We start from the raw sequence: 14,965 nt of genomic DNA on the forward strand, positions 1-14,965 counted from the left end.
GTTAAACTGTAAGCTCCTTGAGGTCAGAGAATGATTTTTCCTTTCTTGGTATTCACAGAGCTTAGCACAGTGCCTAACACATATAGGTGCTTAATAAATATTTAAAGAACTTAGAACTGAACTACGAGTGACCATGAATGACTATGAATAGATTGAATCATCACTTGGGGAAACCTTTCTCTTCTTATGTTGGATATGATGGCCAAGTCATCAGGGACACCCAACAGGAGAGGTACTTCATTCCAGGTGACCCGGCTATTCAGTGCAACCCAAATTACAGGTGTATTTTTTTTCCTCTAAGAATAAATATGTCAAAAATGATTCAGTCCCATCTTGGGTGGGTGGAGAGGAAGAAGCACTGAATTAATTTGGACATGTCAAAAATGCGGTTTTTGATTTTTGAAGCTAAGTGCCTTGTGTTCAACTTGTCTCAGCATCTACTCAAATTTATTGAATGATTTTTCCATCTTATCTACTTTCAATCATCTTTCTCTCATCAGCTAACTAGAATGGAGGGAGGGGGTTGGCCAATTTCTCTTTCCTGTCAGTCAAGAAAAGACGATTAGAGTCTAAATTAGGGTTTTGATGCCATAGGAATAAAGAGAAACATACAGATTTGAGCGATGTCGTAGAAATGGAAGGGGTTTCAATACAGTCGCTGCCTAGTCAAAAAAGGAAGTTTCAAGAGGCCCAGAAGATAAACCAATCAGAAAGCATTTATTATGCACCTACTATACAACAGGAATTGGACAGGAGCACTGGGGATACACAGGCAAAATCGAAATTGTCCCTGCCCTCAAAGAGCTTCCATTGTATCAGGGGGAAATAATAAATACAAATAAATACATACAAAACACATACAAAGTAAAAGACAAGGTAACATGTACATATAACATGTATACAATATAAAAAAGAAGGTAATTTATATTTCCAACATATATACAAAGTAAAATACAAAAAAAAATCAATGAGATTTACAATGAGATAACATACATATGCTGGAGTCAAGAAGACCCGAGTTCAAATGGGACCTCAGACACTAGCTGTGTGACCCTGGGCCAGTCACTTAACCTCTATTTGCCTCAGTTTCCTTATTTGAAAAGTGAAAATAATAGCACTTACCTAGGTTATGAGGATGAAATGAGATATCTGTAGAGCCCTTTGCAAACCTTAAAGCACTATATAAATGCTAGAGATTATAAAAAACTAGCTATAGATCAACCAATCAACAGACATTTATTAAACACCTGTTACGTGCTAGGCACAAGGAATATAAAGACTGCCCTCCAGGAACTTACATTGTATTCCTCTTTTAAAAAAAATAATTTATTTTTTTTCCAATTACATGAAAAAATAATTTTTAACATTCTTTTTTAAAATTTTAAGTTCCAAATTCTTTCCCTCCCCTCTTCCCTCATAGAGAAGCAAGCAATTTGATATAGGTTACATGTGTTCACTTACATTGTATTTGGAAGACATAAAATGTACATATATAAGTGTATATAGGCCAAGTGGGATAGTAGATAGAGCACTGGGTCTGCAGTCAGGAAGACCCGGGTTCTAATCTGGCCTGGGACATTTAGTGTGTTACCTTGGCCATGTCACTTAACCTCTGCCTCAGTTTCCTGTAAAATGGGAATAATAGCACCTGCCTCCCAGGAGGATCAAATGAGATAATGCTTTTAAAGAACTTACCATAGTACCCAGAACGTAGCAAGCGTTATATAAATGTTAGCTCTTATTATTATAGAGAATATGTACAAAGTGTTGGTACATGGGAAGGGAAAATTAGGAAAACACCAAATGGTCCCTTCAGGCTCTATGATACTGAAGCCCTGGTGGTCCCCATCTTGTGATTCTGACCAGCCCCATGGCAAATGTTTCTAATTGTTCTGGACCTCATCAGGAAACTATTGAATGTCTACCTCAGCTGAGTATAATTGTGGACAGTCTGGCGAACTCAGGTTGTCTTCACCTTTTAAGAGAATTGATACGTCCTTATCCTGAAGATTTTCTCGTGCTGTGTACACTGAAGATAAAACAGCTCAGATTGAGAGTGAACCTCCCGTTTCCGTGGTAGCAGGACTGTGTCTGGAGGATAAATCTATACCATCCTTCTTGGGTTCCAGCCAGTGATGCTTCAGGAAGTTCTAAATGTGCTATAAGTAACAACCAGAGACGGGCCCTTCTCTCGCATGCAAGGTGCAGGCCCGTTGGGGGAGGGATAGAGAATTCTCTAGTGCCGATGGACCTCAGGGGCAGATGTAACATTTGGGAGATTTGAAGGAATGATTTTTTTTCAAATGATAATCTCATTTTGATTCTAGCTTTTCACTCTTATATTTTTCAGATGTGAACTTGAATCCTGAAGATGGAGCTTGAGTACACAAGAAAATTAGAAAGGGATATAACTGCTTGCATACACTATGGGTAGATAAAGATGTATACTGGTACGGCTAAATTAATCCAATGTCTTCATGAAAAAAAAAACTGTCTAGCCATTCTTTGGGGCTGCTAGGTGGCACAGTAAGTGGAATGCTGGGCCTGGAGTCAGGAAGACTCATCTTCCTAAGTTCAAATCTGGTCTCAGACACTTAGTAGTTCTGTGACCTTGGACAAGTCACTTAATTCTGTTTACCTCAGTTTCCTCATCTGTAAAATGAGCTGGAGAAGGAAATGGCAAACCACTCCAGTATCTTTGCCAAGAAAACCCCAAAGGGGGTCATGAAGAGTTAGATATACCTGAAAAAATGACTGAACAGAGATTCAATTATCAGCTCTGTGCCCATGATTCTCAAATCTACTTATCAAGCCCTAAGCTCTGCTGGAGACTCTGTGGTACAGTGGATAGAACATTGGCCCCAGAATCAAGAGACTGTGGTTCAGTTGCGTCAGACTCTCTATAACCTCCGTTTGGGGTTTTCTTGGCAGAGATGCTGGAGTGGTTTGCCATTTCCTTCTCCAGCTCATTTTACAGATGAGAAACTGGAGTCAGGACCCAAGTTCAATTTTGGCCTCAGACACTTACTAACTGTATGACCCTGCGTAAGTCACTTAACCCCATTTGCCTCAGTTTCCTCATCTGTAAAATGAGCTGGAGAAGGAAATGGCAAACCACTCCAGTATCTCTGCCAAGAAAACCCCAAATGGGGTCACAAAGAGTCAGACACAACTGAAATGAATGAAGAAAAACAGACTTAACCAGGGTCACAGAGCTAGTAAGTGTCTGAGGCAGTATTTCAACCCAGGTCCTCATAACTCCCAAGTCCAATATCCTATCCCCTATTCAAGGATGCCTCATAATGATTTGAAAACCATTTGAGTGGATTGGACAGACTGGGTCCCCCCAGCAAGGATAGCCAGAGATGCTTTCCTTAAATCCATATGTTGGCCAAAGAGTCCTTAAAAAAGAAAGGAACAGGTTTACTAGGGTCCTGGATGTTAGGTGGTGCAATAGTGCACAGAGCACCAAGCCTGGAGTCAGGAAGACTCATCTCCCTGAGTTCAAATCTGGTCTCAGATACTTACTAGCTGTGGGATCCTGGGCAAGTCACTTAACCTTGTTTGCCTCAATTTCTTCATCTGTAAAATGGCAAACCACTCCAGGATCTTTGCCAAGAAAAGCCCAAATAAGATCAGGAAGAGTTGGACATGACTGAAAACGACTTAACAACAAAAATTCTAGTATTCACAGTTCCCTGAGAGAGACACACTAATCTTAGCATGAAGACTAGATAGGACTGGACCTGAGATTTCATTGATTGGAACTCCCAGATGAAGAAACTTTTAATTAATGCAATGCAGGTCATCATCTTTTCTGCAACTCAGAGTCTTTGAGAGCTACCCAGATGGACATGAGGGGTTAGTACAGTGGCTAAAACCTAGTAAGAGGCTGAGGGCTTTAGTGGGTAGAGAGCCAGCCTCAGAGCCAGGAAGACACACCTTTAAAATGAGTAAAAACTAGACAAAATACTATGTTTTTATCAAAATCAGGGCACACAGTATGAGGGTAGGGAGGGTGTCACACTTCAGTCAGTCAAAACAAAACAAAACAAAAAACCCTGGTGTTTTGGGTTGGCAGCATTTTTCGGATATTGTTTTTAAAATGAGGTGGCGATGAAGTGTGGAGTAATAATAATCCTGTACTACGGAGTGTGTTTAATCCAAATAGCTCCCAAGATGGTCTGCTTACACATTGTAGCTGTTTCATAGGATTTAAAGGAATTATTTAGTTGCCAGAGAAGAGCAACCTTCCCCCAAAAGGAATTTAGCTGTTGTTTTCCAGCCTATAACAATGCCACCATAGTGGTTAAGTAACAGCAAGGAGAGATTATTGCATCCAATTCATCACACAGTGAAAACTGGCCAAAAGGATTCCTGCTTCTTTGCGACAGGTGCTCTGCAGCCTGGTGGATTTTCTCTTGGTGACTCTCCTTCCAAAAGCTCATACTTTTTTCGAAGTTTTCTGCGGAGGGGAAAAAGGAAGGAAGCTATATGTGACTAGCTGGCAGATAAGGAAATTCATTTGCCTACAGTCTCTCAGTGGCTCAGAAGTGAAGATCAAATTAGAATGGAGATGTCATGATAAATAGTAACCCTGGTCTAAATGAGGCCTTCCCTGGGCCCCAACCCAGCCCCATGGCCTCCTCAGCCACCATTTCAATACTTTGGAGGTTTTGTTTGGCATCTGATATGAGCTGGTTTTCATTTTCACTGGCAGGACAGAGAGTGTTATCTATTTTCAAATGATAAAGTGAGGAATGGAAAGATAACCAGTCTGGGAACTCTCAAAGACAAAGTACCTCTTGCTTCTCCCCTTAACCAATGTTCCATGCCTTTTCTTCCCTCCAAACTAGCAAAAATGGCTTTCTGATTGGGATATTTGCTGTTTCCCACTCCTTTTTCCTAGCGCCTATTGCTCCAATGTTACTTTATATATAACTCTGTATGCATTTTCTAAATACCTCTTTACACGAATGGTGTCTCCCCTAGGAGAATGGAAGCTCATGAAGGCTAGGGATGCTTTGCTTTTGTCATTGTATTCCCATCACCTAACACTGTGCCTGTCACAAAAGTGATAAATGCTTGTTTTCTTGATTGATGCATGTAGCTTAGGGAAGGGTGAAAAGGAGCTGGATCCCAAGCCTGATTCTCCTACTTAATACTTGTGACTTTGGACAACTCACATCCTTTCCCCGGGTGTCACTTTCCTCATTTAGAAAACAAGGGTATTGAATTTCAGGAGTTCTAAACCTGGGGTTTGTGAACTTTTAAAATTATATATATAATTTGATCATTGTTTCAATACAATTGATTTCCTTTGTGATTCTATGTATTTCATTTTATGCATTCTAAAACATTATTCTTAGAAAAGGTTCATAGGCTGCAATAGATTACCAAAAGGTTCCATGACACACAAAAGGATAGTCCCCTCCTTCCCCCATTTCCAAGGTTCCTTCCAGCTCCAAATTTATTGAGCCTATGAATATGATAATCCAGATGGGTTATTGACCAGCACTTCATCCTTGAAGACAATGCTATTTTGGGAAATGCTATTACCTGAACTCCTCTGATTTGGGAAAAGAAAAAGGGATGGGTTTAGACAAGAGAGTACTTGGGAATTCCAAGTGGGGATGGCTTCTCAGGAGTGGGGAACCTGTGGCCTGTGGCCATCTAGGTCCTTAAGTGGGACCCCGATTTGTTCTGTGAAATTTGGATTCAGTCAGAGGGCTGCACTTGAGAACCTACAGGGCCACGTGTGGCCTGGAGGCTGAGAGTTCTCCACCTTTGGCTTAGATAATGCACAGAGGAGAGTGATCAAGTCGGTAAAAGACCTTGAATTCATGCTACACAAGGATCAATTGAAGGAATTGCTGATGTATAAACAATGGACCACACGATAGCTATTTTAAAGTGTATGAAGGGATGACACTTAGAAGAGGATTAGATTGTTCAGTTGGGCCCCAGAGGACTGACTCAGGAGCAATTGGGAGTTGCAGAGAGGTCAATTAGAGTAGTTCAAAGCTGGAATAGGCTGCCTGGGAGGTGGTGGGTTCCCATTTCTTCGAGGTGTTTGAGCAAAGGCTGGATGGCCTTTTGCCCAGCATAGGGTAGAGGGAATTGACTAAATATAGTCTTTGAATTCCTTCCCAAATCTCAAGTTTTGTGATTTGGTGGCCTCCAAGTACTGTGCTTTTTTATTCCTAAGGTAGGTTTGCTTTTGGGGGCATGTATTCACACTAACACAAGTTTTGTGATTTGGTGGCATCTGAGTACCGTGCTTTTATTCCTAAGGTAGGTTTGCCTTTGGGGGCATGTGTTCACACTAACTCAAGTTTTGTTGTTGTTGAGTTGTTTCAGTCATGTCCGACTCTTCTTGGCAAAGACACTGGAGTGGTTTGCCATTTCCTTCTCCAGCTCATTTACAGATGAGGAAATTGAGGCAAACAGGATGAAGTGACTTACCCAGGATCACGATCTAGTAAATGAGGCAGGATTTGAACTTGGGTCCTCCTGAGGACTATGCTCTATCCACTGCACCACCTAAGTGCTCCTAACTCAAGCTTACCATTAACTAAAATTCCTAAGGCTTTTTTTTTTAAATGTCAAACTGCTAATAGGTCATGTTGTCCCCGTTCTTTACCTGTGTTCAGGCTTTTACATTTATTCCTATTACGTTTAATCTAGATTCAACCTATTGCTGCAGTCTGTCGAGACCTTTTTGGAAATCAATTTTGCCATCTAATTTCCCAGTTATTTGTCCACCTGAAATCTGATAAGCATGCCAGTTATGTCTTCGTTCAAAATTTATTTAGACTTCCACAAACATTTACTGAGCACCAAAGTCATTGATTTTAAAACATGTTAACGAGACTGAGGATGTAAGCCTTCAGCATGTTAGCAGAGGCTGTTTCCTCACTATTTCCCATACAGTTTGGTTCCATTTCCTGCCACCATTCCTTTGCATGCGTGGGCAATCCCTAATGCATTCCATTCTTAGCTGTCTTAGAATCCCTAGCTTCCTTTGAGGCTTCGGCACCTTTCCTGATCCTCCCAGTTATTCATTCTCACCCTTCATTTCCACATGACTTCAGATTGATGTATCGGAGCTCAATAGAACAGATGATCCTAGAGTGCCAGAACCACTGTATTGTTGACTTTTATTGTGAATGCCTAGTGTTGTAAATGTGTTATTGTTGGAGAGACCCCCCTTCTAGGCTGACTTCAAGCATCAATGAAGACTCTGCATATGGTTGTTCAACAGCTCCATATTTCTCTGAGTTTTAGAGGAGAGAGGGAATTTAAGCTGGGTGGTGACCCAGAGTCAAGATGACATGATTTCAAAACCAGCCTCCGACACGTAAGAGCTATGGGACCACGTACAAACCATTGAATTGCTCTACATCTCCCTGAGTTTCCTTCTATGTAAAATAGAGACAATAATTCCAACAGCATCTACCTCATTGGGTTGTTGTTTGAAAGAGACAAGATATGCAAAGTGCTTGGTAAACCCTGGTAGCTAGGTGTCAAAGTGGATAGATCCCCAGGGCCTGTTGTTAGGAAGACTCATCTTTGTGAGCTTAGACACTTATCAGCTATGTGACCCTGGGCAAGTCACTCAAGCTCTGTTTACTTCAACTTCCTCATCTGTACAATGGGTATGATAGTACCTACCTCCCAGGGTTGCTGTGAGGATCAAATAAGACAATTGTAAAATGCTTAGCACAGTGCCTGGCACATAGTAAATGCTATATACAGATTAGCTATTATTAAAGCACTAAATAAATGTTGATTATTATTGAGATTTGACCCAGACTCTTTTCTCTTCCACCAGAGCAGGCGCAGGGGAATTTCAATCTAGAGCAAGGGCTCTTAACCTTGGATCTGTGAACTTGGTTGTTGATTTTTTTAAATTAATATTTTGATGACTGTTTCGATATAATTGGTTTCCTTTGTAATTCTATGTATTTCATTATACATTTAAAAGCATTGTTCTCAGAAGAGATCCATAGACTTCACTAAGCTGACAGTGGGATCCACAACACTGAAATGATTGAGTCACTACTATGGGGGCATCCATTCCCCTTGACAAGCAGATTCGAATTTAAGGCTTGGGTTTGTGCATGCAGGGAGAAAGAAAGAGACAGACCAGCATGTGAGGGAGGAAAAGGGGGGGGAGGGAGAGGACAAAGATGGAAAGGAAGAGAGAAAGGAAGGAGAGGAGGAAGAGAAAGAGAGAAGGAGAGAGAGGAGGAGGAGGCAGAGGAGAGAAGAGAGAGAAAAAGAGAAGAAAAAGAGGAAGAGGGAGGGGAGGGGGAGAGAAGGGAGACAGAAAGGGGGAAAGGGGAAGAGAGGGATCAGAAAGAAGGAAGGAAATGGATGGGGAAAGATGGAGAGTCAGAAGAGAAGAGAGAAGGGGAGAGAGGAAATGAGAGGAGAGTGAGAGGAGGAAGAAGGGGAAGGAGGAGATGCAGAAGAAGGAAAGGAGGAAGGAAATGGATGGGGAAGATGAGAGGGAGACACAAAGGGGGAAAAGAGAGAGACAGAGAGAGAGGGAGAGGGAGAGAGAGAGAAAGAGTGAGTGTGTTTGTTGAATGAATGAAATGGAAATGAGCCTAGAATGAAGGTGAGCCTCTCTAGGATGTCTGCAGGCCCTGAGGCCTCCCCTGGTGGTACTCAGTGCCTGGCAGGTACCAATTGGCTTTTCTACTCAGCTGGATGGGCAAGGGTACTATGGGTTGCAGAAAAAGCAGCTAGGCATTTGTGTGCCCCCTGCCAGGCCCCCTCCTGAGGAATCATCATTAACTGATGCTGGTGACCTGGCATGAAGCTGATTTAATGGGCTCAGGAGGCTAGCTCCTGGTGGCCTTTGGAACTGTACATTTGATCTCTTTCCTCACCATTTGGGCAAGAGGACATCTGGGGGGGGTGGGGCTGAAAAGCTAGGAAAACAATTAACCTGATGGGAAATAGACTTAGCAAGATCAAGTAGAGGGAGTTTAAGGTTTAGTGGAAAGCACACTGGACTGACTTTTCCATTGGTTTGCGTATGACTGTACACAAGTCATTTCTCTGATTTCATCACCTGGAACCTGAAAGCCCTGGATTATAAGAGGTCAAAGGTTTCTTTCAGATCCAATAGTCTAGGACTCTATGAAACCGGGCTAAGTATCTATCCCACAGACAAAGAAGGATGAGATAAGGGATACTTACTAACTACTTTCCAATGTGCAGGTGGGGAGTGGCTGAACATACTGGGGTATGTGACTGTAACAGAATACAGTTGTACCTTAAAAAATAACAATAATGAGGAATTCAGAGAAGCTTGCAAAGAAATGTATGAACTAATGCAGAATGAAGTAAGCAGGACCTGGAGCACAATAATCCAAGGACTATGTGTGTAAAAGAAAATGACATAGACACAGATTAACTAGCACTTTTCAAAGAAAGTTCTTCGATTCCATCTAGTCAGAGGACTATACTGCAAGCCAGTTCATCACCAAAGTTTTAGAGCTGGGGAGGCACCTTGAGCAATAAACAGGGTCCTGGACTTAGAATCAGTATGACCTGGGTTCAAAACCAGACTGGCTGTGACCATTTCCTGTTTCCAGCAGGCATTAATTGTAACAATTAATCATGGCCCTGGGTAGCATTTACATGGGGCTTAAAGGTTTGCTAAGTGCTTTACATACGTATGTTAGCTCATTTCATCCTCACAACAACCCTGTGAGGTAGGTGACTTTATTATCTCCACTTTACATATAAGGAAACTGAGGCTGAGGTTGGTTAAATGACTTGTCCAGGGTCACACAGATATGGGATTACTGGAAATGGGATTTAAACTCCGATCTTTCCCAGGTCTAATATTTTACTTCCCTCTTCTTGATAAAGTGGTGGTGGTGGGGGCTATGGATGGAGAACGTTTCATACAATATCACCCTCAGTGGCCGTGCTGGTTGATTTTGCTTAACTGTTTTTGGCTCGTTACAAAAAACCGAGTTATTAGGGGAAAGGTCTGTGAAGTGAAAACTAAAGGCATCTCTAACACTTTTGAAAATAAAAATATGGGTGGCGGTCTGGGATCACTAAGAGAGCAGGGGAGGAAATTATGTTAAAATGTAGCAGGTGGGATCACTGTTAAACAGGAAGAAGCTGTGTTGCTAAGAGAATTACAGGATCTTCTCTTATTCAGGAGGTCTCAGTCCAGGGCGGTCCTTCACAAAAAGATGGGATAAGCAGTGGAGTTCCCTTCCAGAGTGTGGGACCCGGACCTAGGGGAAGAAGGCATTCCTCTTTCCCATTCCCGCTTCTTCCCTGATTGCCTGACTTCAGCAACCTTACTCGCCAGAAACGCAGCAAAGCCCGTCCCTGATACATTGCAGTCATCTCCCGCTCGCAGAGCTCTCCCAGACCTCCGGCTTGCCTGCTTCCAGCTGCCTCCCTCGCCACACCTGTCAGCCACCCTTGTGTCCTTCCTGGCTGGAGCCCCATCCGAGCCCTCGGGCCGGGTGCCCTCCCCCTTTCCCTCGCTCCCCCTTCATCGCCTCGCTCCTCTCGGAAACAAAACCGGGGCGTTGGAAAAGGGCAGTGAGCGGGTTGACAAGCTGCGAACGAACCAACGCGGCTGCCCGGGTTGTGAGCCCGGAGCCCCGGGGCGTGTGAAGTAGAGGCGACCGTGGCAGCGGCGGCGGCGGCGGCAGCAGCAGCCACAGCTCAGCTTTGTTATGAAAAGATGAAAGAGGCCACCTACACAGTAACCCAAATCACTAGACCTCCCCCTCCCTATCTCGCCGAATCAAGAGGGGAGGGCGATGGGCGTGGAGCTGGGAGGGAGGAGGAAGAGGATGGGGAAGGGGGCCAGGGGCATCCCACTTTCACAATGGCTCCGTAAAGTGCGCGACCGTTCCAAACCTCTCCAGCCCACCCCTCCCCGCGGGCCTCTCTCCCCTCCACCCTTCCCTTCCCTTCCCCTCCCTTCCTTCTCCTCCTCCTCCTTCTTCTCCTCCTCCTCCTCCTCCTCCTCCTCCCTCCGAGCGCCAGCGCTGAAAAGAGGAACTCTACCGCTAAGGAGAGAGAGGAGGGAACCAAGGGGGAGCGCGCACGGTTAGTGTAGCTGTTGCTGCCCAAGCTGCCTGCACAGGCTCCCGAGCTGCCGCCGCCGCTGCGGCCGCCGCTGCCTCTCCTCCTCCTCCCCGGCGAGACGCGAGCATGGGGCGGCCACAGGAGCTGGTACTGCTGCTGCTGCTGCCGCTGCCGCCGCCGCCGTCGCCCCCGCCGCCCTCCGCGCGCACTTGAACCGTCTCCACCGCCGCCACCGCCCGGGGGCCGCCCAAGCCCCATGGAGGTCTCCGGGAGGAAGGGGCCGGCGCGCCCCCGCCGCCCGGCCGCCCGGCCCCTGCCGCCCCTGCCCCTGCTGCTGCCCCTAGCAGCGCTGCTGCTCGCCCCGCGGGCGCCCGCCCTGGCCGCGCCGGAGGGAGCGCCCCCGTGGCGCTCGGAGCAAGCCATCGGGGCCCTGGCGGCCAGCCGCAAAAACGGCGTGTTCGTGGCCAGCGGCAGCTGCCTGCACCAGCTGGACCACACGCTCCAGAGGCAGCTCTCCCGCCTGCACCAGGGTCAGCCGGGCAACTGCTCGGAGCCCGTGGCGCGGGCGGCCCCCGCGCGGCCCCGACCAGCCAGCAGCTTCAGCAAGCTGCTGCTGCCCTACCGCGAGGGGGCGGACGCCGGCCAGGACCAGGGGCTGCTGCTCACCGGCTGGACTTTCAACCGCGGCGGCTGCGAGGTGCGGCCCCTGGCCAGCCTCAACCTGAGCATGCTGCTCAGCCGGCCGGAGGTGGTGTCGTGCCACCCGCGGGGCTCGACGGCCGGCGTGGTGTACCAGGCGCCCGAGGACCAGCGCTGGTACCTGGCGGTGGCGGCCACCTACGTGCTGCCCGAGTCCGAGGCGCTCAGCAAGTGCAGCCCGGCGGCGTCGGACCTGGACACGGCCATCACGCTGCAGGACACGGAGAAGCTCTTCACCGAGGAGGACGGGCTGCTGAAGCTGCAGGCGGGGGCCGGCACCCTGCACTTCGTGGACGCCTTTCTCTGGAACGGCAGCGTCTATTTTCCGTACTACCCCTACAACTACACGAGCGGCGCCGCCCCCCGCGCGCCGGCCATGGCCCGCATCGCGCAGAGCACCCGAGTGGACTTCCAGGGCCAGGTGGCCCTCGACTGCAGCCGCGGCCACCCCGACGGCCGCCGCCTGCTGCTCTCCTCCAGCCTCCTGGAACCCCTCGGCCTCTGGGCCGGGGTCTTCAGCGCCGCTGTCGGCCCGGACCCGGGCGCCCAGCGCTCGCCGGCCACCACGGCGCTCTGCCTCTTCCGGATGAGCGAGATCCAGGCGAGAGCGCGGACCTGCAGCTCGGACTTCCAAACCTCGGACAACCAGAACTGTGTAAGTCCGGGGCAGGCGGGCGGGCGGGCGGGCGCGCGCCTCGGTGCTAGGGTGCGCGAGTGCGCGTGTGCGCGAGCCAGCTAGAGGGAAAGGGGAGACCTTAATTGAAAACAACTAGCCACCAGATTTCTGCATCCACCCCTTCTGCCTGCCTGCCAGCCAGGGCTACCTTTGCAAGGGCTCCATGCCCATCCTATAGAGAGGTCTACAGTGGCTTTAAAGAAAAAAAAGGGAAAGAATGTGCAGCTCGGGATCCCAAATCCTTTGAGATCCTGCCCAGTTGCCTTTCCCTGGCATTGGGAGCTGGCTGTAATGCCCGCCTGAGGATGGCTTTCTCCAATTCTGAGAGTAAGCGAGGAGAGGGCACACCCTTCCTACCTATTTTTCTTGCCTCACCTTCCCCCTCCTTCTGCCCAGTCGTATGTGGACCCCGCTGCCTTCTTGAGAAGGGAAATGGGGTTTGACCCTGGTGATTCTTTTCTCTCGTGTCAAAGCTTCCATCTCTCTCCTTCCCCCCCCTTCGCTCCGTACTTGTTACCAGAACACTGCCCTAGGGTGGGAGGGCTTTGGAAGCAAATAGCATGCATGTCACGCCCAAGCCCTGTGAGGGCTGGTGGTCATACTTTACCAAGCTCTGGTCCCCAGGGAATCGTTAGATTCCTTCTTTGGCCCCAGGGCTCCTCGCACTAAAAAGTTCCAGCCGGGGTGTTGAACATCCTCTAATCGCTTACCTTACGCTAATGGGACGGTGAAGCAGAGAGGTGACCGGGATGGAGGGAGGAGGAGGAGGCGGCTAATATCCTCGGAGAGGCCCCTCACCTCCTTGAGAACACCGGAGACTCGAGACTTAGTGTCAGGAGTATTTCTCGGTAGTTTTTGGATGGCAGAGGCAGTGGGGCCCCTAGCTGGGGGGCAGCCTGGAGTTGGCCTTCTGGGTGAAGAGAGTAAGAAAAAAGGGGGTGTGCTGCAACATATGTATCTTGAGTCGCTGCTTTGAAGATGGATGTCTCCCAGGGACTACCCTTGTGGCAAAATACAGATTGATACTGATTCAGCCTTGGGCTCCAAATGTAGAAGCTGCCTTCAGCTCTCGAGATTGGCATTTCTTTGACGGGGGAAATCGAGTAGCAGTTCAAGAGCTGTTGGTGGATGGGGATTACTGGAACCTTTGAATGCTTCCAGGGGAGCAGGGTTTTTTTGTCCACAACCAGCTGGCATTATCTCCTCTGCTGACAGATCCTGAGAGGGTAGCATGCTGAGAGCTGATGCTCTTATATAACTGGCCAGAAATCAAAGACCAGAATTGGAAGGCTACAGGTGTTCCCATTGTTTTGATATAAAATGAATCTGGAAGGAAGGGGGGAAAACTGCTCCATTTGAAAAGATCTCACTCTATCCACTCTGGGTCTCAGTTTCCCTGTCTGTAAAAGGGGACTGGGAAACTGGTTGATCTTTAAAGATCCATCCCAGCTGTAAAATTCTGTAAGCCTGTGTCCTGTTGATACCATAAAGATGGCTGGGGTTCAGTAGAGTTCAAAATCATAGTTCCACCACTGACTACCTGTGATTTGGGGCAAGCTTGCCTCCTCTGGGCCTCAGTTTCCTTACCTGTAAATTGAAGTTGGACTAGCTAAGGTCTCTTCCAGCTTGTAATCTCTGAACCTACATTTGTTATGTTGCCAGGGTATGCAATTGATTGTCTTAATTTTTTGAGAGAGAGAGAGAGAGAGAGAGAGAGAGAGAGAGAGAGAGAGAGAGAGAGAGAGAGAGAGAGAGAGATTGTTTTCGTCACAGGTGATACAGTGGACCTGGGTTCAAATCCCACCTTGGATATAATTACTACTTGTATGACCCAGGGTTTCCTCATCTATAAAAAAGAGGAGGTTGAATTATGGTCTTGGAGGTACCTCCAGGCTTTTAGTCCATGATTCTATAAACTCCTAGTGGCAAGTACTATTTAACCCTGTTTCCCTAATGGGGGAAACTGAGACACAGAGAGGTCAAACTCAAATATCTCAGTAACTTTGCATGCCTAGTAAGCATCAGAATAAGAACAAATTACTAGTCCCCTGATGTCCAGGTCTCTGTTAGTCACTATTCTGGGACATGCAGTACCCCACCCCCCTCCACTTAGTTACTGGATTTGGGTTTTCTTATTGTTTTGTTTTGCTTCTAATTAAGTACGTGCATTGGGCTCTAAATGACCACGTCTTGGTTTCATAAGCATAATTAATATTGAAGACCGTGTTAGGTCTTCATGCTGTCTAGGTTGGCAAAAGATCTGCATGTCTATTTCTGTCCGATGATTTGAGGACCTTCAAATATTGCTTGATATCAAGGCTTAGGCAGACTTGGTCTCTAGGGTTAATTACATAGCAGCTTAGAAAGCCCCCAGCGGATTACAACTTTGGACGTCCAATTCTTGCCATCTGACAGCTGTGTAGACTTGTGGAGCCAAAACATTTCTCCTGGCTGTGTCTTCCCACCCGTTGGGTTCTAGATGACTTCCTTAGTGCCCTTCCAGACTTA

General features: G+C 47.1%; 1 protein-coding gene across 2 annotated transcripts in view; it reads left to right on the forward strand.

Annotated features, from left to right (window-relative positions):
* The first annotated feature begins 10,858 nt into the window (after window positions 1-10,858).
* The window catches only part of PLXNC1 (plexin C1), a 229,315-nt gene continuing 225,208 nt past the window's right edge, over window positions 10,859-14,965 (forward strand). The window contains exon 1 of one of the 2 annotated variants that reach the window (XM_021006436.2): window positions 10,859-12,436. In XM_021006436.2, the coding sequence (XP_020862095.1) occupies window positions 11,339-12,436 (1,098 nt within the window). In that variant the 5' untranslated portion in view covers window positions 10,859-11,338. The remainder of the gene's footprint in view (window positions 12,437-14,965) is intronic. The other variant, XM_021006435.2, reaches the window with a different exon arrangement.

This window comes from Phascolarctos cinereus, unplaced genomic scaffold (assembly GCF_003287225.1).
Source record: "Phascolarctos cinereus isolate Bilbo 61053 unplaced genomic scaffold, phaCin_HiC Scaffold_1;HRSCAF=81, whole genome shotgun sequence".
NCBI lineage: Eukaryota > Metazoa > Chordata > Mammalia > Diprotodontia > Phascolarctidae > Phascolarctos > Phascolarctos cinereus.